The sequence below is a fragment of the Atta cephalotes genome (assembly GCF_000143395.1).
Source record: "Atta cephalotes unplaced genomic scaffold scaffold00002, whole genome shotgun sequence".
Taxonomy (NCBI): domain Eukaryota; kingdom Metazoa; phylum Arthropoda; class Insecta; order Hymenoptera; family Formicidae; genus Atta; species Atta cephalotes.
In genome coordinates this window covers 826284-849728 of record NW_012130066.1, presented here as the reverse complement: position 1 = coordinate 849728, position 23445 = coordinate 826284, and the positions used below count along the sequence as shown (strand labels likewise).

Genomic DNA, 23445 nt, shown 5'->3' with positions numbered 1-23445 from the left:
TAATATATAGTATAATATATATATATATTATATATATATANAAATAATATAATAATAATATATATATATATATAATAATATATATATATATATATATATATATATATATATATATATATATATATATACATACATACATTAAAAAATTGTCAATAATTCATATTCGAATCTCTTAGATTTGTTTTCGAATACTTAGTTTAGATTCGAATCATAGAGATTCAAATTCGAATAAAATCTTATCTAACTCATTTTGATTCGTATTCGAATAATTTATATATCTTTATTAATTAATGCTTTAAAAATTACTATCTACATAAAACAAAAAATATATAGTACGCATTTATGCTATTAACAATGCAATTCGATAATTAAATTTAAATAAAACAAGAATTTATTTTATTGATAATTGTGGAAATCTTAATAAATGTTTTAGAATCGATTAATTTTTTTTAGCGAATGAGGAACGATGATTTACCGCGACAAGTGGATCCCCGGGATCCTTGTCTTACTCAACATAGTGGCAAAGATACCGGCGAATCAAACGAATTCACCAAAAACAGATATGGTCGAAGAGATGGAAGAATTTACTACGACCAAAAGGATTCTACCCGATAGATGTCTTCTCAAGCTAGAATCGGGACCCTGTAAGCAGTTCGTTCACAAATGGGCCTTCAATAAGGCCGAAGGAAAATGCCGAACTTTTCCTTACGGAGGTTGTCACGGAAATGAAAATCGGTTTAACTCGGAAGCGGAGTGCCTGCATTATTGCGTCGGTGGTGACCGTAAGATATTTTCTTAAAAATCAAAAGTTTTATAATAAACTTTATAATTATTAATCAATTACGTGTAAGAAGAAATATAAAATTCAAAAGAATTAGAATAATTAAGTACATTTGCATTTAAAAAATAAATAGTAACAAAATGATACGAACTAATTTAAAAAAATTTATTTGAGACGATAAAAATATGTTCAGAGGTATATAAATCATTTTATAAATCGTGTGACGTATTCGTTTATTAATTAAAATAGATTAGATAAAATAAAAATAATAAATATATTTTTATATAAAAATCCTTGTAAACTATATTTAATAAAGATTGAAAAAATTGCTACAGATTTATTGTTTATTTTTAGATACGCTACCACCTTATCTTGTAACAAAGGGTAGTGTATTTGTTGCAACAAGCACGACAACAATGAGCACTCCACCCTCGACAACCACTACACCACGACCGACCTTTACACCTCCGAAACCGACGAAACCACCAGTACCGAAGCACTTACGAGGGAAGGTAGAAACCGCGTCAATTTATATAAATACATAATATTTTGCGCAATTCAAGAAAATGTTTTCTATCATATATATTTCTATCATATATATTTTTATCATATAAATGTTTTCTATCATATATTTTTATCACAGGAATTGACTTTCATGGAATCTGGCCACGAGAAAACATTTATGTTCGCACAAAGCAATACTTTCATCCAACTCGATGGCCCTGGTATTAAAACTTTCCAGTTGAGGTGAGAATAGCAATTTCAATTTTTTATAAATTTTGAAAGTTGAATTTTCTATTTGCAAAGCAAAATATATTAATAATATGTCTTTTAATACATTTATAATATGCCTTACATGTCATAATTGTTTTATATTATTTTAGTAATATAAAGAAAATAATATTTTTTACATATTATTATTTAATATATCACAGACTATGTCGCGAGATATCCTTCCAATTTCGCACCAAGCTTCCACATGGTTTACTAGTTTATCACAGTGTCAAAGATCGTCCAGAGAGCCTTGACCCTTATGCTCTTTACGTGATAGTAGAAAAGGGTCAGCTGAAAGTTGTTCATGTATTCGGCAAACAATCGACTAGTTTAACAGTCAGCCAAGGGCTTAACAGAGACGAATGGCATAGCGTTCGTGTAAGAATCGACGTGCATGGGGCAAAGTTAATCGCTGAAGTTGACGATAAACAGGCCGAGACTACTCTAAAAGTTTTAGAACGCATCGTTAATTATGGAGTATCTGAAGAACTAGCCTCTGTCGTTCTTATCGGAGGTGAGGACAGTTTTTTTTCAAGAGATTTCTTCCAAGCGGAAATTTTTTCGCATCCTTATCGCTTTATTTCCATTTTAACAGGACTGAGTTCCGAAGAACGATTACACGGAGTGAAATACATAATAGAATCTTTTGTCGGCTGCATCAGGGATATGATTTTGAGTTCCGGAAAATCTGCCAGCGATTTGCTGCCCATTCGGCCATTAATCGCGACCAAGCACGAGAATGTTAAGGAAGGATGTATCGATAAGTATGTCTTTAAAAAAGAAAGAAAATTCATTTGGTGATACAAGTATTTGTATTTGTTATTCATTGGCTGGTATGCATAAGTTGATTCTTATTTTAAAACCGGCTAAGTAATATCTTAAAATGTCAATTCGATTTACAATTACTTATAACATCTTAAGATTGTATCTAAAATTAGACAGTCTTATATAAAAACCGGTTATAAATACCGGCCATTTGAATGTCAAGAAAGATAGAATGATTTGTCGACTTATGACATTAAATGGAAAGCACCCTCGATAATACAAATCTTTAATTCCAATTTAGATGCAGGACACGAGAAAACTTGTGCTTCGTCCCCGATCAATGTGTGAATCACTACAATAGTCTGACATGTGATTGCTTCGGCACGAATTACGAGGGTGAACGTTGTGATGTATACAGTACGTAAAGTAATTGAATTTAATACGAGTTACCTTTTACTGGAATATACATTATATTTACATTTTAAATAACAAATCATTTATTTTCCTAAGATTTAATTCAAGACTCTCTTAGCTATTATCAAAGGAATATTCATTCATATGGAAATGATAAATATGTATACTATATAAATCGTATTAGTCAGTCGAAGAGATAGGGCTTTTACGCACATTTAAAAGGGTCCGGATATTCCAATACGTCTAATGGAGTTTGAAATGTAACATCATTTTTCAGCCGCGACTATACTGACGCTGAGAGGCTCCTCATACGTGTCCTTTCGCGTGTACGATTGGAAGGATCGTGTTCACTCGTCTGTCAACAGGATCAGCCTCGCTTTTAAGGTATTTGACCACGGACGCTTATTGTAATGGGACCGTTCCTTTCCCTTGTCGCGGGCTCATTGATTCATTATAGCGAGACGTTATACTTCTTTGTCGAGAGGGAGGGCGCATTTTGTATTTTCACGAGCAGCTGCTTTTATCCATCATTCACTATGACGAAAAATTTACCGTGGAAACTCTTCAAGAGAGTGTCGAGTTCCACTTCTCAAATTGTATCGTAGCAAATCATTGTGCGGACACAATGAAATTTGTCACATGCAATTATCGTTATTGAATTTTCTCGCCATAAAAAAAAGAGATATATAGAGAAAATTATTATAACAAATAATTTTCTCCAATTATGTATCTATATATCTTGAGATTAAATTATTATGACGAACTGTCATAATTTAAAAATATTATGTCAAAATATCAATTAAAAGTTTACATTTGGTTTTTAATAAAAATAAATTTCAGACAAAATGGGACAATTCCGCCTTGTTTTACGCTTCCGGTGAAATCGATGGCACACCGCATTACATTGCAGCTTCCATTATAAATGAATCAGTTCACGTTGAACTCGATTTCGGACATAATTCAAAGATCTCCACCACATTAGGAGATTATGTTACATCTAACTATTGGAACAATTTGATCATATTTCATAACGGATCCACCGTTTTCGTCAGTTTAGATGATGAGATAAAGGTACTAGAAGTACCGGGAGAAAATTGCGATATCATCATCGATCCAGAGATATACATTGGTGGTGGTCCGGAACTCCACAAGAAGAAGGGTCTTCTGTCGCACAATAATTTTGCAGGTTTGATGAAACTATAATATCTGACATTAATTATTAATCGAATAAGGCAGTCCATCAATTAATGCAACTTTCAATTTTTCCAGGTTCCTTGAAGTACGTGTTCTTCAACGACAAGTCGATTATATATGAATTGAAACGTTCCAATCCTATGGTACACTACATAGGTGTGTTGGAACCAGAATATTACGAAGCCGACGTCGAAGTCATTCCGATTACATATCCTTTCGCGGGAAGTCACATCTGGTGGCCAATAGAACAAACCAATTCGCTGAAGTTAAATTTCGACTTTAAAAGTTCAACACCAATCGCGATCATTGCTTCTGGAGATGTAAAGAGCAATCGCGGTGTTGGTTACTGGGAGGTATAATTATATATAATGTTGCTTTCTATATATTTTTTTTTTACATTTCAATCTCTGTTATTTATTTATATTTTTCTCTACAGTTACGTCAAGTCAATGACGAAATTCGATTCCAATTGGTTATTGCGGAGAATATTACATTATCAACTTCGGTGAAGTTTCCACCTTACAACACTTCCTGGCACGCGGTCGAGCTTAATTATACAAAGGGTGAACTTAATATCCTTCTCGATTACAGAAATAAGCAGAGTAAGCTCTTCGCCATGACGTTTGAATTGGATGATAAAGTCATTATAGGAAGTGGTAAAAGTAATGCAGGTAAATAAATCTAATATTAAATTTGAAAGATTAAAAATTTATGTGAATGTAAAAAGAGATTCTTATATCGTAAATTTAGGTCTAGTAGGATGTATGCGTGAGATACGAGTGAACGGTCAAAGAATTGAACCTAGATACATAATTAATACCGAGAGAGTAGTCGGAGAAGTTGCTTTAGATAATTGTCAATTTGTGGATCCATGCAAAAGACCAAACACTTGCGAACATGGTGGTAAATGTTCAGTTAAAGAAGATAGAATCACGTGCGATTGTAAGGACACTGGATACATCGGAAAGAACTGCCATTTCGGTAAGATAAACTGCGATAAATAATCAATTCAACAATATCAGATACACGAAGCTAAAAATATAACAAATTAATTATAAACTGTACAGTAAATAAAAAATAAAATTAAAATTATTTCATTAATTGTAATTGTTATAATTTAAATATGATATTTTTAATATTATTGTTTAGCACAATATAGAAAAACATGTGAAGAACTGGCTCTTTTGGGATACACGCAAGACGATGTTTACAAAATTGATATCGATGGAAATGGTCGATTCCCGCCCGCTTTAGTAAAATGCGAATTCCAATCAATCGAAGATTCGACTAAAACAATCGTCGAGCACAATTTACCCTCCCAAATAGACGTCAGATCTATTATCGAGAACGATTTCTCCTTCAGCATCAAATATAGGCAGTTCACTGCTGAAATGCTTCAGGAGTTGATTTCGCACTCACTTTATTGCAGCCAATATGTAAAGTATGATTGTTACAAAGCACCCTTAGAGCTCCACAGCGCCACATGGTTTCTAGGTTCCAAAGATACTACTGTCGATTACATCGGAAACGTCAATCGCGGATCCTGTCCTTGTGGAAGTAAGTTCTTTTTTAAATAAATTCTTAATGCGATAAAAGAAATTTAAAATTGCATTAAATCTTGCATTTGCAAAGGCTTAATTGTTGTCTCTTGCAAAAATTGTTATTTATTAATTTTACTTTAGTGAACAGAACATGCGTGAACTCCAACTTGAGCTGTAATTGTGACGTGTCTGCCGGAAATGCCGGAAAGTGGCTGTCAGATGAGGGATACTACGAAACACCTGATTCCTTGGGCATTACTGGAATGGTATTCTTACAACAGAGAGATCTTGAGGAAGATGCTCGGGGACGTATCACTTTAGGGCCATTGGAATGCGTTGAAACAAGTAAGCAAACACATATCGATTTACAAATAGAAGTTATATGTGTGTCTTCTATTTCATGACATAATTTTATTTTTTAGAAGTAAATTAAATAATAAAATCGAAATTTGTAAAACAATTATTTATGGCAAATATATTATGATATAAATAAATAATATTTGCAAACATTTTTGGAAACAATATCTTTATGAGATTAATGATGATCAATAAATTAATAATGATTTCTAGATACACAGAAATACGTGGTAACATTCACGACATCACAATCGTATATTGAAGTACCTGGTTGGAGGAAGGGTGATATAGCCTTCAGCTTCCGAACGACGGGCGAAAAAGCTATTCTTCTATATCAACCACCGATCCGAAGTAACTATCCTTCTTTCATGGTTGCTCTAACATCGGAATATCGGTTGACCTTTAATTTCACCCTAAATACTGGTACTAATCGCGAATTACAAGTGGAAAGTCGACGAAAATTGAATAATGGCGAATGGCAAAAAATTTGGATCGATTACAACGACTATCATGTGAGATTTATGATCAATACTGACTTTCGAATGGTGGATTTGTTTCCCGAAGAGGAGTTTGGACCCTTCGAGGGATCCATGTTCATTGGTGGTGCTACTGCGTGAGTAATTTTACAACTTAATAATTAATAATTAATTATCAATCACACAATGAATTTCCTTATTATGATCAATAAGAATCTTATTTTAGAATAAGAATCTTATTATATATATAAGAATCTTGTGATAAATAATAATTTTTATTCAATTTTGTTAATTTATTAATTTTTAGAGAGCACTTGAAGACTTCTTCTGTTCGACAAGGTCTCATCGGCTGCTTCCGCGGTCTCGTTGTCAATGGAGAAATATTAGACATTCATAGTTATATGTCAGTACATTTATCGGAAATCATCAAAGATTGCAAACCTTCGTGTCAACCTAATAAGTGTCAAAACGGCGCTAGATGTGTCGAGTTGTGGAGTAATTTCGAATGCGTGTGCGAAAATCGATGGGCACATTTAGGCACTTATTGCGAGACAAGTAAGTAACTTTACTCAATTACTTGAAAAAATTATTTCCAAATATTTTTAAAAATATCTTAAGTTTATATTTAAAAAAATATATATATATGAATTTATATATGTATATATATATATATATATATATATATATATATATATATATCTGAGGCTTTTCATAGTTTTCTAGTTTTTTAAAATTAATTAAAAGTAAATATATGAAATAAATTATTCAATTTTGAATTAATTAGTATTAAAATAATATCTCTAAATTCAGATATCAATAACAAAGCTTTGACATTCACTTCACCTGGAGCATTCTTAAAAAAAAACTATTTTGGATCAGACGACAATGAGGAGAGGTTGCAGCTGAAAAGCATGCTGCTTGAAAATATTTTAATTAATTTAAGAACTTATGATATTCATTCTTTGATACTGTATGCGAATGATCATTTGAACAATTTTGCACATCTCTACATTTCAAACGGTACCATCGTCTATCTTTTCAACGCTGGCAACGAGATCAAAAATATCACTGTGACAAACCCAAGTACGTTAGTAAAGTCCTTGGAAGTAAATATATGCGACATGCATATTAGAAATTGTTAGAGAAATAATCTATTCTTTCAGATGTCAACACGGGAATCTCCTTACAGATCGCCATAATTCGGGGCGAGAATTGGACTACATTGTACGTGAATGAATATAACGTCACAGTGAATGCGACACCGATACTTCTAGACACTTATTCGAATAAACCTTGGATAAATCCAGAGAAAGAAGTTCTTGCACCGCAACGGCCGCCGGCACCTCCTACCGATTATTTCCAAGTGGGTCTTTAAATAAATACTTATCTTTCGTTTCAAATAATAAAAAGTCTGAAAAATATTTAAGAAAGAATATCTAAATTGTGCCTTTTTATAAGCATAATAATAATAATAATAATAATACAAAAATGAATGGCTTCTTGGATTATTTTTTGATGCATAATATGTATAATATTAATAATATTTATGTAAAAACATATATATATATATATATATCTAAATAAATTAATAAATATTCATTTAGGTAAATTTAGGAGGATTCGATCCTGACAATCTGCTCAGAGTCGGAAAAGAAGGTGCTTTAATTCAAGGCTACGTTGGCTGCTTGCGAGGGCTCATGATCGGCAAGTATCTTGTCGATCTACCAAGCTTAGCCAGCGAAGCGAATCATGAAGGAAGTAAAGGTGTTCTGCCGAATTGTCAAATGAAATGCGACACGATGCCCTGCAAAAATTTAGGAATATGCACGGAGGATTTCGGCAGACAGGAGTCTTCTTGTAATTGCGAACTGACATCCTACTTTGGCGAACATTGTGCCGATGGTAACTTTATTCGTTATTATTTATTGTGTTAAATAAATGTACTTTTCAAGCTTAAATTAAACATGTATTAAAAATGTAAATCAAAAAATCGAAGACTTAAAGAGTCAAATCTAAAGATTGCAAAACATTTTAAAAATTCACACACAGATATAAATATTTCAAAAATTAATAAAAATTAGACATATTTCAAAATTAGAAATATATATTTCAAAATTAAAAAATTATCTTTTCTAAAGAAATAAAAATCTAAAATAACTTGAATAAGTTCCATAAAATAGATTTAGCCTAAAAAAAACTTTCGAAAAATTATCAAAGCAGTACGAAAGTTCTAATATCTCTGTATGAAATTTGTTTTTTTTTTATTTATACAGAAAAGGGTGCCGATTTCAGTGGGGAAAGTGTACTTCAACGCGAATTCGAACTAGAAGGTGAAGTGAATCAAGTGAAAGTACAATTGGCATTCTCAACAATTGAATTACGACAGCGAACCACCGCGTTGCTGCTGGTACAGACTGACAACAAGTAAAGCATCGATCTTAATATTTTCTTAATCCCCATATAATATTCAATCATTCCAACACCGTCACTGACGCCTGAAGTCCTGGATGTCTTTCGAAGAACTTTTTTCCAGAAGGAGCTACTACTTATTGATGGCCTTGACGTCCGAAGGACTACTCATTTTTGAAGAGGACAGAGATGGATCAGCAGCTGGAGTGCGCCTGAGTGATAGGAATTTCTTAAATGGTGCTCGTCACAGTGTCTATTATGTCCGCGATAACAACACATCCACCCTCTTAGTTAGTTATGATTTTTTTTGTTAAGGATGCTCATTTGTTATAACAATGATACTAAAAAATCATTTTTTTAGTTGCTTGTAAAAAAATTTGTAAAACGAGAATGCAAAGAAAAAAAGAATGTATTTTAAAAGTACATACTTTTATTCTTTCTCAATTATTGCATCAAAATTAATTCAAAATTATTACCAAATTTTAATGATTCAAAATTTTAATGAATCATTCCAATTTATTTTTTGGAAACCATCGTTTTTTAAGTTGTCATTGTTGTATCAAATGAATAATATTATAAAATACTGTATTTTACAATTTGTATGTAATTTTAGGTCGACCGTGAGCCCGTTCAATTGCTACCGATTCCAGGAATACCGATACCAGACGAGGATGAAACTCCGGGTGCCACGGAGATACAACTTGGTGGATTAAATACCACTGATTCGCGATTTATCGCCTACAAGGGATACACTGGTTGCCTTAGCAGTAAGCTTTCTCTGAAATCTCTCAACAATATCTTATACTAAATTTTGCTCTGTGTCTATTTATCCGAATACTTCCGTTATGTTTCTCTTATGCTAGATAAATAAGCGTAGCTACCCACATGACAAATTGCAAATTACGCTTTTAGACGTTGTCATATCAATCAATGGAGGTCCCGATATGAAACCACTAGAGGAATATATGCTTTTTACAAAACAAGATAGCGAGACCGTGCGGGCAACGATACCTGCCGGCGTCAGAAGTGCTCAATGTGCGGTCTTCCACATTCAACCAGGTGGTCTTGAACCACCTAAGAACGATAGCGTGGTAAGAAACTCGGAAAATAATTAAATATCTTAGAAATTAGTTCACATCACGCACCATTTTACATCTTGCTTATATCAAAAAAAATAATTCATATGTTTTAAATTTTAAATAATTTGCAATCTTTAAAAAAACGATGATAAATTGTTGACTAATCTTTGTTCTTCAATTAATACATTCTGAAATATAGTGATCAATTAATATAGTTAATTATTATATTCTTTCTCTCTCATCCAAATTATAATACTTTAAACCCTTATAAAATATTTTCTTTAATGATTATACCAGTAATATAACAATGTTTTAAACAAATGTTCATTCTCTCGATACAAATATAAAAAATGCATCAAATTGCAATAATTTCATTAAAGGGCCGTGACAAAGCATGGGTCGAGGATCCACCAGAACGAATCCTATACAAATCACAATATTCAGGCGCTACCCAGGAGGAGCAGGGTGCAGGAACGTATATCTTCATAGTCCTATGCTGCGTCTTCGTGATCGCGGTAATCGGATGTATTTACGAAGTATGTCGAAGCACACGCAAGGATCGTCAACGAAAACGCGCCGCAGCTTCGGGAGCGGCCACCGGTTCAGGTTCACAGAGGTGGCAATCACAACAGTACACGGACTCCTTGGTCACCGCGACCGGCGTAAAAGCAGTCGGCTTCAAGAACGTGATGGATGACGACAAGAGACCGAATGGAACTCACGTAAAAGTTTCCAATGCCAAAGAATACAAGCCACTGCCGAATACAGAACCCAAGGACTTAATGAATGATAAAAAAATTCACATAAAAGGTACTCTAATCTAATCTTTGATTTGTAGATAGAAAATATATGAAAAAACTTGATATTAAAATAGAACTCTTTTCTCTTTCCAATTTCATATTAAATAGTAAAAATTTAAAGACATTTCTATCTTATCTATAAAATATTTAACATGTTACTCATCGTATCAATATTGCATGTAATGATCATAAAAAAAAGAACAATTATCTTTTATTTAAATATTTTTGAAAATAAAAGATATAAAGATGTATAAGAATGTGAAAGAAGTTTTCATAAAATTTGCTTATTTATCAAGATTCAATTAATATTTGTATTTTTGTGCATTACAGCAGAAGAAGAACCAGAAAAAAAGGAGCTCCTAGGGGTAAATACAGGCACCGTCATTAAACCTGTGAAACTGAATCCATTCGTAAAGATTTTTTCTTTTTTTAAAAGATGCATATTTAGCTTGGTCAAGCTTGCAAAAGGGCTTTGCATGCAGTTGTTGTCAATTTATTGTATTCGTATCCATGTTATGTGATGTATTTCTATTGACAAACACATTAAATGCATAAAGTATGAAATGAACTGATTGAATCGCTTCTTCAAAGCATATCGTCTTTTTTGCATCTGACTTCGCACTTCTGTATTCATAATTCACTAAATCTATCGATACGTTGCATTATAAAGAAATATACAAGCATTATAAATCAGGATATAATGTTTCATTATCATTTTCAATCTAATTTCTTAAATATAATTTATTCACACACAAACCCATGCTTTCTTCGCAATGCCGAATAAACGTAGCATAATATTTTCTATACTATAATTTAAGAAAGCATTATAAGCATTTTATTTTTCTTTATCAGTCAATGGAAGATCTAAGAGAAGAACCCGAACTGGAAGAACGCGAGGAAGAAGAGGAGGAAGAAGAAGAGGAAGAGGACACCCAGGAGCCAGAAGCAGACGAGAACAAAGACCAACCGCAGGGAAATCAGCAAGAGGAACAAAAGGATACGAGTAATGATCAAGATGGCGTGCTTCTCGTTATGCCGGTAAGAAATAAGATGGCAAGGAGAGCTTCCTTGACTGACGAATTGGACCCAGACGAAACACAGGCCCTCCTCGAGACGAACTTTTCCGTGACAGGTTTGAATGAGATCAAAACCGAGCGTATAATACCGAGAGTAAATAACACCACGAAAAATACTACGCCGAAGAGACCGATGAGTCTTGATCTCAATGCGCCGATCAAGTTCAGAAAATTGCGCGGAGCTCGGCCCGAAAAAGTCACGGTGAAGTTAATCAATGGTGACGAAGCGAGTCTTCAGTCTCGAGGCAAAGGCCGTGTCGACGTCGCGTCCACGAACAAGAACAATTGATGATTAAATTGACTCTGACGACAATAATTAACACGTTCAAAAATTGCGTGGATTCGATATTATAAATAAAAATATCGCGTGAAGCGATCATTTTTAACGACAATCACGTATACATGTATATTTTAAGACAATAGTTTAGTATGAGTGTGAGGTTCAAATGTAACATGGCTAATAATCAAAGGTGCTTAACTCAAAATTTCTAATATTTATTTAAATAGAAAATTTGTAAGTTAGGCACTTATAACACTTAGCCATTCATAACTAGTTCTAGCACGCATAATTATTCGCTCAAAATCACATTTTACGTGGAATCGATAAAAGCTCATTATTAAAAAATAAAATGATATAACACATTCATCTAATGATGAAAAGTGATAACCGGTCAATACAGATTCGACAAAATGCTTGTATTGCTTTGAAATTGTCGCGTATTATTTACATTGCAGTGTGAACATTAATTTCTTATTGCAAACGTTTTATTAAATTTTATGAATTAGCTACATATAAATCAGTGTATGCATTTAACTCAAAGTCTAGATCATAACCACATTTGGAGAGAGAAAGACATTCGAGTAATGTAAAGCTAGCTTGCAATCAAACACCTTTTTGTGTTTCTTATGTAGCACGTCGTCAGTATTTTCCCAGTATTGATTAGCTGTAGGAGAAACCATACGTACTTAGCTCGAACAAAATACTATTTTAAGACTCTAGTGCCTATAAATTAACTTGATAACAAGATAAAAGCAATGTTGATTAAATTTACAACGAATATGTCAAGATAGAGAGATGATAAAGAGACTCATATATTTGAGATAAAGAAAAAGAATCACGTAGTTTTATTTTTAAAAGAATTAAATATTATTTTATCAATTAAAGGCATTCGTGTATTTTTACGTTAATATTATATATTATATGATACCACGCAATTAACTACAAAAAAGTCACCATAGCATAGATTATGTTATTGTCATTGACCGCGGTGTACATCAAAAAGACAAACTATTCAGATTAATAAAATTATACTGAATAAATATTTTGAATGCGAATATAAATTTTTCTTCGAATCTTCGAAAACTTATTTTTAATACGTATAATAATACGTATAATAATTTACAGTTTGCCTTATATGTGCACCCGTGCGTCTGTTTAGTTTGATTTCGCTGCTTCGTGTAATCGTACAAAGTGTGGCGTTTGTGTGCTTTTGGTGGCGATCACACAAAATAATCATGCGATAAAATTCACAAAGCATATCGCGCAAACCGATATCATCCACAATCCGATCTAATACTTCAGACTTTAAATATATCAGACATACTTTCAGCACAGGGATTGGTCTAATGTTGAGGAGAGTGTTATACCGTTAGACTCCATTTTAAAACCTGATGAAACGGAAACATCATGCGAATTATAGAGGTACAATGTATCTTGCACGTTGATAATAATTTATACGAATGTTAACTCGACAATCGCATCGTGGCTCACATCTTTCGCAGCCTTCATCCCTCTCTGAATCGCAAGATTTAATCTACTTTATTATTTATAATATATTACACTCATAATCTCTATAATTTCTCGAATGCATTGACAATTAAAAAAAAATTCCCTGATTAAATACTATTATAAATTGAGCACAAACAAACGCACATGTAATCATAAAGTAATTACAATGTTGCAATTATTTTATAGCTAATAAAATATAAGTCATTATATATATATATATATATATATATATATATATATATATAAATTATAATTTAGTTATATATATTAAAAAAATATTTTGTCACTGAAATTAATACGAAAAGTTTTATTATCTCGAAATTTTAATCAGTGGACTGTTTACATTTTATGATTTCCACTTTTGGCAATTTCTGCATTTTTATTTAAATGCTTTTATCTAAACGCCGTTTTCTTTTAAATACTTATTAGCTATATTAACAATTTATATTATAAACTTTATAAGATCATAACTTGCGAATGAAAGAGGTATTTGCGTGTTCGAATGTATCTTTCTTTCGATACAAACGTGCATTACGATGCATTCCATTCGGAATAAGAAAATTTATATTCTTCTGAAGAAATTAGCAGTTCTTAATCATCAATCCGTGAGTCAATCTCGATACATTTTATAGCATGTTATACAGACGAAAAATGACAGAGAAAATATACGATTTTTTCCATTAACTCGAGTTTGTTACATCGCTATAACCATCTGTCACGCCTCTCCTACACCAAGCTTCTTCTCGCAAGTTCGTCGCCTTTCCTCACAATGAAATTTTCTAATCCGGGAATGAACAAATGATTCGATAGGTTGTATTTTACATGTTACCTATACGATTCATCTAAACAACGCATTTTATATATAACAAATTATTTTTTCTCTCGCTATTAGATAAGCATGTGCATGATGATCTGATATAATAATTTAATTTTTTTATTACTTGGAAGGAATTTATTAAAAATCCGAATGATCTCTCTTAAAGAATCTAACGAATAAAATCCAGAGAATCTCTTGTTTAAATAATTTGATATAAATTCAGCTTTGTCATGAAGAAATGTAATCGTCGCATTTTGTATTGCAACAAATAAAACTATTTTCGCGCGTTTGAATAAAAAAAATCTGAGCACGCCGATGCTTGATGTAAATTACCGGCGCCATTCCCAAATTAAATTAATTATCGATTTAAGAAAACTCCACGAAGACATCGATGAAGCCTTTTATTACAACCTGCACGAGTTCATAGACAGCGATTAACCCGAATTGCCTGATGAAACAGGTTTATTCGTGGCACGTGAAAAACATTCACTTCATCGCATGCACGCTTTGAGCTACAGAAACCTCTGAGGCTCTATGAGACAAGTCATTCAAGTTGTTTGAGCGTGTTTGCTACGTACATGCACTAACCAGAAAGATTGAAGAAAATAGAATGAATTCATTATTTCGCCATTGTATGGCGAGATATTGAGTATTTTAAAACCAACTTTCACTTATCGTTTAGGCGCCTGCGGATGGAGACGTTGGAAAACAATCGAAGATGCAAGGGAACTACTTAGGTCAGTAACATAAAAAAAATTTCCTCCTTTGAATTAAGAAATTCTAACAACACATGCATAATAAAGTTTAAAATAGATTATTAATAATTTTTACACATAATAATCTAAGACATATTTAAACACCTATTATTATAATAGCTGTGTTCAGCGGACTCAACAGTTGAATGAGCGCTCGCTGTTATTAATGTATTCTTTTAGATCATCCAATCTGTATTTTAGATCTGAATACACCTTATAATAATAGGTGTCATCATGACTTTGTTGTGATATTATTATGACTTATTTTTTTTACTGTGAGGATTACATGTATATGTAATTTCGAGAAAAATCTATTTAATCGAGTAGAGTTAATTATGAAGATTATTTCATTTTAGCACCAGACAAGCCGATAACTTTCAATACATCTCTTATCTTCTTGTCGGATGGCCAACGAATTTTCGGCAATCCACTGAGTTATCTTGGTGGTCCGATGTTACCACGCAGGAATAGATCCTCTATCGAATCAGTGTTATCATTAGATTGATCGTGGATTATTTATACTTTCCTTTAAAAGACTATTGTGAATATTCACAGGAACAACGAATCGTATTTCCCGATCAAATCGGAAAGTCTCGAACGTGTTGAGTGCCAAATTCATAAATATCATTATTTTTTTTATACACACGTTATTAAACAAAATAGATTAAAAGAGAAAAGGAGAAAAAACGTGTTAGATTAAAAAAAAATCTAAACAGCATGAAAATCTAAAACATGTCAGAAAGATATTTATATATATTTGGAAAAAACATCTTTTTTAGATTTTTATCTCTTTTGTATAATCGTTTGCTTTAATAATTGCTACAAAAATAAATATTTCATGATTAATTAACTTAATTAACGTTAAAGAATATTTTATGCACTTAACACATTTGATATTTTCCATTTTCAGTTCATCTTTCATTATCACAAAGTTATCCGTTTCTCGAAAGGCTCGTGTTAATAGCTCGCACCAAGCTATAAGCTAAATAGTTTCATCAGAAAAGATTCGCTTGGACCAATATCGCGATCGGCGAATTTTATTTGTGACAAGACGTTATAGTTGCTAATAAGGATTTGAAAACGTGATAACGAGCTTAACAATATAATAATTAGTGATCGTGACAAACTCGATACGGTCTTTTTGCAGCTAATAGAAAGCTGTTGTGCTCAAAGATGTATATCGTTCCATACAATCTCATAAGGGTACTTGTAAAAAATATCTTGTAAATCCGTAGGATAATAATTCTTTAATTATTGTTGTAAAGTGAGCTGATAAAAGTTTCTCCGTTCTTAAAAAATCTCAAAATATAAAAGAAGCCCATTCTTTCTTATTCCCCAAAATTTTATCATGTTAAAAATTAATACGACGAACTTTCAAACTGCAGACGACTTTGATCAAATTCTTCGATTAAATATTAACTTTATTGATAATTAACTGATAAAATTGCTTTTAAAGCAAAGTTTCTAATTATATAATCCATTGTTCCCGAACCATGGAACTTTTTCCGTATAATAATAAATAAATATTAATAGTAAAAAATTAATAATTTTAAAAAATTATTATAATTTCCATGCTAATAAAATAGTAAATTGATAAATTTATTACTTTCATTATAAATTGCTGAAATTATTCTGAAATCGATTTCGATCAAACTGTGATTAACTTAATCTGTAATTAATTCAATCAATAAATATTTGAATCAGAGTAACTTTAATCCCAATTTAACTTACTTTTTTCATCTTTTTCTAGTTCTAAGAATTGGAGAAAGATAATTAAGATCAAATTAAAGAGATTAATTAGAAATCCATAAATGTTAATAAAATATAATGGATACTGTTTGATAATCCAATTAATTATTCATCAGAGTTTATCAAAGTTGTCTTAAGTCCCATTCCTCATCCTAGTCAAGGTTCAATCAATTCACTGTACAGCGTTATGATAAACACGTTATATTTATAAGTTTATAACTGCTTAATTATAAATGAACGCAATATAATGTAAGAACAGAATAAAAAACCATTATTATCATCACAAGAGATCGAAGGTGCACTGCAGTGGAGAGCACAGTATTTAATAATCAGTCATGTGAATAAATAATTTCTAGAGAACTTTTATCTCTCTTTTCCACTAATTAATAAATTTACTTACCAGCGTTGCGATCACTTCATCCGCCATTTTGCTTCAGTATATCGTATTCAATCGAATGGCTGCGAAGCAAGAAAAGATTTATAAATGATCGTCGAAATTGATTTTCCTTCCTTTGTGTTCCTTCTTGGCTCATATTTCCGTCAACTTGAAAAAAAAACCCGAATCATTTTTATTTGCAACAACAGAAAAAATGCAAAGTAATTTCGCTGTTAAATTTAAAATTTTGTCAGCATTAAAGCAAAAAGAATAAAATTCGTTCAAAATGAAATTACATGCAAGAATTGTATCACTCACGGAGCTCGAAAATGATAAGTGTCGATAATTGACAAATACTGATGCTTGCTTACTGCGCGAGTTTCCGAACCGTTGAAAGATGAGATCGCGCATGAAATTATCGCCAACGGAATTATTTATCAAAAAATTATACTGCACGAACAGATCTTCACGTGTGCGTTCGATCGACCTTCATGACTTGAACATCGTGATCACGAAAATCGCAATCTCGAAGCACACATTTCAAATCCTACATGAACGACAGGAACGGCGATAACTTCAGACTACACGCGAGTCACATCACGAGGTTGAGAACAGTTGAGAGCCCCGGGGAACGTCATAATAATAAGCAACATGGCTGACCTTCGCGAGTATTGACAAGACGCGTGCTGCTGTTTACAAACTAGACAAGGAATTGATTATATCGATGAAGCTCTGACCCTATCGGGTCAAATTGTACGATCTTCTCTGTCATGGCACAAGCGAAACTCGACGTGCCGGAGAAATCTGGCGGTATTAAAGAAAAGGACAAGGATTCCGAGGAAAAGGAAGGTACGTACTTGTCATTATACTAACATGAATCATTGCATTATCATCCGAAAACTATATTCCATGATACGCTATGTAATAATACATTATGTAGTTTTAAATAAAAAGATCTATACTACTGTTTATATATTATAATAGCAATCGCATTATATATAACACATAACATTCATGTAAAATAGTGTTATATATTATATTATTAGAATATAAAAAGTATATATATAATCATGTTTTTAGTCAATATTTATAACCAAATCACATCAAGTATACTTAAGATGTCATGAACCAAGAAGGCTGTATTAGCATCTTAATATATCACTTAAGATGGTCTTGAAATAATAACAGATTACAGCCAGTATTTACAGTCGATTCTTATATTAAGATTAAGTAGTTTCTAAGATGCTAATATAGCCCTCTGATTGGTTTGTGAGATCTTCGATATCTTAAGATTGTACTTAAGACAATTTTAAATATAAGAATTGACTATAGATATATATTGACCCATGAACATCAGCCTTATATTTTTTTACACTTTATGGATTCTAGCAAAAGACATAGGTGATATAGTTTAACACAATAGATTTGTTTTATTGCAGTATACTGCAGTAGACTACATTAGAATCTTTTTTTTTACCAAATTTAAATTATGTATCTATTTTATTTTAAGTATAAAAAGTATACATTAGTTCAGCTATAAAAACAGACTTACATCCTTATTGTTTACCAATGTTAAATAAAGATGAAATGATTCACTGTAGGTACATTCCATTTGGTACTCACAGAACCACTGTTTGTCCTTGTTTTTATCTTTGTTATTTAAAAGTTAATAAACAATAAAGATAAAATAATTCCTGGAGCACTGTAAACAGCAAATAAAACACAGCTTATGATAAACTATCATTAATTTCTTACTGAAAATATATAATAACTGCAATCTTTTGTTAATTAAGAAATTAATAAAAAATTTTAATATTTTAATCTTATTTTTACATTTTACATACATATTGATCTATGTGTTGCTTGGTAGGTCCTACTGTCGTACCAGAATGTGCAGTGTGCCTGCAACCTTGCATTCATCCAGCACGATTACCTTGCAGTCATATATACTGCTATTTATGTGTGAAGGGTGTTGCTAATCAGAGCAAACGATGCCCAATGTGTCGTCAAGAGATCCCACCAGATTTTCTTGAGAGACCTCAGTTAGTGGAAGTGGAGGAGCCTCAGAAGGAGTTGGAACATCCCGAGGAAGAATACCAATGGTTTTACGAAGGCCGAAATGGTAAAATATTAATTTAATTAAAGATTACACTAAATTGAAATTGATCAGCATTTAAAATCTGCAATTGTGTTGTCTTTTGATGGGAAATTCTTATAAATATCTCATTTATTATTACATTTTGTTTAAATTTCTCTAGTTTGCAAATTCTTTTAAAGCATTTATACAAGGGCGCACAAAATTTGATATACTACCCCTTCTTAGGTTGGTGGAAATATGATCCGAGGACAAGCAATGATCTGGAGACTATTTACAAACTAGGGGACGCGCAATGCGAACTTTTGATCTGTGGCATGCTTTACGTAATTGACTTTGTAAACAAATGTCAATATAGAAAATACAACCCACGTTATAAACGTAATATCAAACGTGATAGAAAAGATGCTCCGTGCAAGGGTGTCTCGGGTGTACGATAACACTTATATAAAATATATAGTTTATTTGCTCGTGAAGATCCAATTTTAAGCCCTTATTTTACAGCAATTATTAATATTGAACTATGTTTATATATACAATATTGTATTAAAATTATTTTATATTATACACGATAAAGCATGGGCGTACGTAGGGGGGAGGGGGCGCTTGCTCCCCTAAATTTTGGCAAGAAGAAATAAATTATAAAAATTATTAGTTGCGTTCAGTCGAAAATGCAACAACTTTGCTGTTGTAAAATTCTTTAATATGATTGATTTTATACATTTAGATTTAATAAAAAATAACAAATTCGATTTGACGCACTCAATGCACACTGGTGCACATTAAAACTGTCGTACACAAGTAAAGATACGTTTATAAATAAATATAAAAACCGGTTAAATCATGAAATATTCGACACTTTATTGTGCCATTAAATAAAATATGTATTTTATAATTCGAAATATTTGCATTTCCTATTACAAATCAAATCGGTGTATAATGGCTTTAATATGCACTACTGCGCACTAGTGTCCAATCGAATTCATCATAAAAAGAAAACACTGATAATTCTTACTTGGATTCTTTAATAGCTTTACTGAAGCTAGCTCGCGAAAAGAAAGAAGCTGGAAGAAGGTATATTTTAATAAATTTTGTGTGAAATTTTTGTCTGCCCCCTCCCTCGACTGAAATTCTGTGTACGCCCATTCAATGAAGCATTGCATAGGTAAAAACAATATTAGAAATAAAAATGGAATGTGTGCGCAAGAATTATATTTGCTAGTATATGAAGTATATTAACAATTAAAAAAGTTAATGCTAATAATAATATATAACTAAGACGCTTAACATAAAAGAAATATATATATCTATTTTTTTTCAATAAAATCATATTCTACTAAAAATATGTTTCTTTTTATATTTTCCCAACTGCAGTTTTTTACATGTCTGTTAATTTACTTTTAATGACGCATGATCTGGTTATTCTCTTTCTTATTGTAACATGGAACAAATGGCTTTAAGTAAATTTTTACAGGTTGGTGGCAATATGATCAGCGTACAAGTATCGAATTAGAAACGGCATATAAACAGGGTAAAAGGACCTGCGAGTTGTTGATTGCAGGATTTCTTTACATTGCCGACTTTGGTTCGATGCTCCAGTTACGTAGAAATGATCCTTCTAGACGAAGGAGAATCAAAAGAGATCTATATAATGTTCCAAGAAAAGGAGTTGCTGGATTACGGCTCAACGTACAGGATGAAGAGATTGTCAGAGAAATAAGAGGTGCAGAACGACCAGCTAGTCCTGCAAGTGATAGTATGGGTAAGATTGAAATAATATTTTCCATTAAGAAACTCAGATGACACATTGCAAAGCCCGTATCAAATTAGAGATTGAGATTGGATTGGAATTTATAAGAAGAAAGAAAATCAATATCGAGTGAACGTTGCTTTAATTTTCAAATTCCAATCTCGATCTCAATTTCTAATCTGATGCTTCATACAATGAATCATTACATCTTTTATTTGTCATATTAAATAAAGATGAAATAATTCAATGCAAAGATCTCATAACGAAGTTTGACCACGAGCGATTTTTTCAAAATTCTGTGAGAAAGATATATATACCATTTCCCTCTATATACTTTTACCCTAACTAATGCCTTACTCTATAATTTTAATGACTGCAGAATGAAACAATATAATTTAAAGTGAGACAATATATGTACTTTTTTATTTCGTAAGATTTTAACAAAATCGCTCAAATTCTGACTAGATTCTTATAAGATCTCTAATTTTCATTATGTTATACTATGTCATCTGCGTCTCTTGCTAAAAAGCTCTCAAAATTGTTTATAAGCATATCTTTGGTCAAATGTGAATATTATATTTACAGGTACAGGAGACGGCACAAATACTCCTATACCACCTAGTAATACGCCACAGACACCTGCAGGTGGAACAGCAAGTGGTGACGCTACACCTCTAAACGATAGAGTAGATCAGAGGTCGGATTCCTTGCATCAAGTCCTAGAACAAATGCGCTCTTTAGTTTTAAGAGAGCATCTGTCCTTAAACAGCGATAATGAATTTGAAGAAGACACGGAAGATACGTCGATTTCGGATCATCCCACTCTTTCATAGCTACAAACATCGAATTTATATTTATCAGAGACCGTCGCAATCTTATTTCAAAATATCCAATTCATTTCCATACTTTTCATATTGCTACTCAGCTCAATAAGATAGTATTCTATACACATACCCGCGCGCACGCACGCACGCACATATATTTGCTAAAAGTGTATCAACAAGATTGGTAAACGTGGTTATTTATCAGTTACTTTAGCATTACTTTCTATAGTAAATAATTTGATGACGATGTTACAATTTTTTATGAGGATAATACTAACTAACTAAAAGCTAAGATTTTAAAACTTTGAAAAATAATTTGTCATCATTACGCGTTATTTATTAAAAAAAGTAATAAGTAATGAGCAACGTTACAAGTAACGCAAATAAAAAAATAACGGATTACAAATTAATGGAAAAAGGAGTTATTTTTTTCAATAACGAATGACTTTTCGTTATAACGATTGATTTTTCTTATTCTGATATCATTACCATTATCATAAAAAATTCAATGTTATTATCAAATTGTTATTAGATCTATTGATATAAGGTAATGATCAACAAAGTAACGGCGTTACAAGTAACTGCCAATCCTATGTATCAATATTTAAATTTTATTGATCTAGCAAATTACATTGCTCAATTACGTATGGAAATTGATATACCTACAATTAAGTGTATTTCGAATTAGCTATTTTTATTTAGTAAGTACGCTCTTCTCTCCCTGCTCTTAAAAACTGTTTAATTATAATTATAATAAAACGAGAAAAGTATCAATTAAGTTATCATTGAAAATAGTAAGAATTTGCGAAATGTGGATTTACAATTTACAAAATAATTACTTGTTGATGAATAATGTACTTAAAAGTCTAACTATGAGAATTACTGTGTCAGAGTAGTAATATAAATTTATTGCTGTGACAACAATTAGTCGTATAAAATAAGATAAATATACTATAGCTATTCTAAAATATATTAAAATTTCTATAATAAAAATGTGTTCATGCCTTAGAAAGAGAATATAATAAGAATAAATATGTATTTATTAAAAAATTCGAGTGCAATACTCGTTAATTGATAATTACTAGTTTTGAATAAAATCTGTAATCTTCAATGTTTAGAAATACCGGATTCTTCTTCTCTTGTAATGCACATAGAAATAAAAGATGCATTTTTCTCGGCAATTTATAACTTATTCTCCAAATAAAACAAAGAAAATTAGAACTTATAAGAATACTTATTAATTTAATGTATGCAAGATATATTTGTAAATAGATTAAAATACACAGATAAAAATATTTCGCAAGGAAAATTCTTAAAAAACAAGATAATAAAAATCTTTTATTTCAAACACTAGATTTATTTACCTCAGATTTATTTACTTTCTTTTTCTGTGCTACTATTTATCAATATTTTAATACTTATATTATAAACTTTCATATTTATTGTTTGTGTGAGTAATTATATTTAAAGATAACTTGCAGAAAGAAAGAAAACGATATTGCAACAAATTGCAATAATTGCGAAAGTTAACTGATAAATAGTAATCGTCAATATTTTTTATTTACAAGTTCATTTATAAAGAATCAAATGTATCTTCAATAATTCATATATATATTTTTTTAAA

The 23445-nt window shown here is 31.5% G+C and overlaps 2 protein-coding genes across 2 annotated transcripts; both read left to right on the top strand.

Annotated features, from left to right (window-relative positions):
• The first annotated feature begins 466 nt into the window (after positions 1-466).
• On the top strand, positions 467-11955 carry LOC105619580. The gene is made up of 25 exons (XM_012201101.1): positions 467-782; positions 1136-1293; positions 1425-1528; positions 1717-2069; positions 2151-2319; positions 2622-2737; positions 3012-3118; positions 3575-3920; positions 4004-4281; positions 4365-4599; positions 4679-4909; positions 5078-5485; positions 5611-5814; positions 6040-6439; positions 6610-6857; positions 7113-7385; positions 7466-7665; positions 7907-8204; positions 8576-8726; positions 8836-9001; positions 9325-9478; positions 9624-9802; positions 10171-10600; positions 10921-11000; positions 11443-11955. Exons 1-25 carry the CDS (start codon positions 467-469, stop codon positions 11953-11955), a joined length of 6117 nt encoding a protein of 2038 aa, XP_012056491.1.
• Positions 11956-17922: 5967 nt separating this feature from the next.
• LOC105619569 (E3 ubiquitin-protein ligase RNF146) lies at positions 17923-21830 on the top strand. Its single transcript, XM_012201089.1, has 4 exons — positions 17923-18001; positions 19023-19274; positions 20722-21009; positions 21583-21830. Exons 1-4 carry the CDS (start codon positions 17923-17925, stop codon positions 21828-21830), a joined length of 867 nt encoding a protein of 288 aa, XP_012056479.1.
• Positions 21831-23445: the final 1615 nt, after the last annotated feature.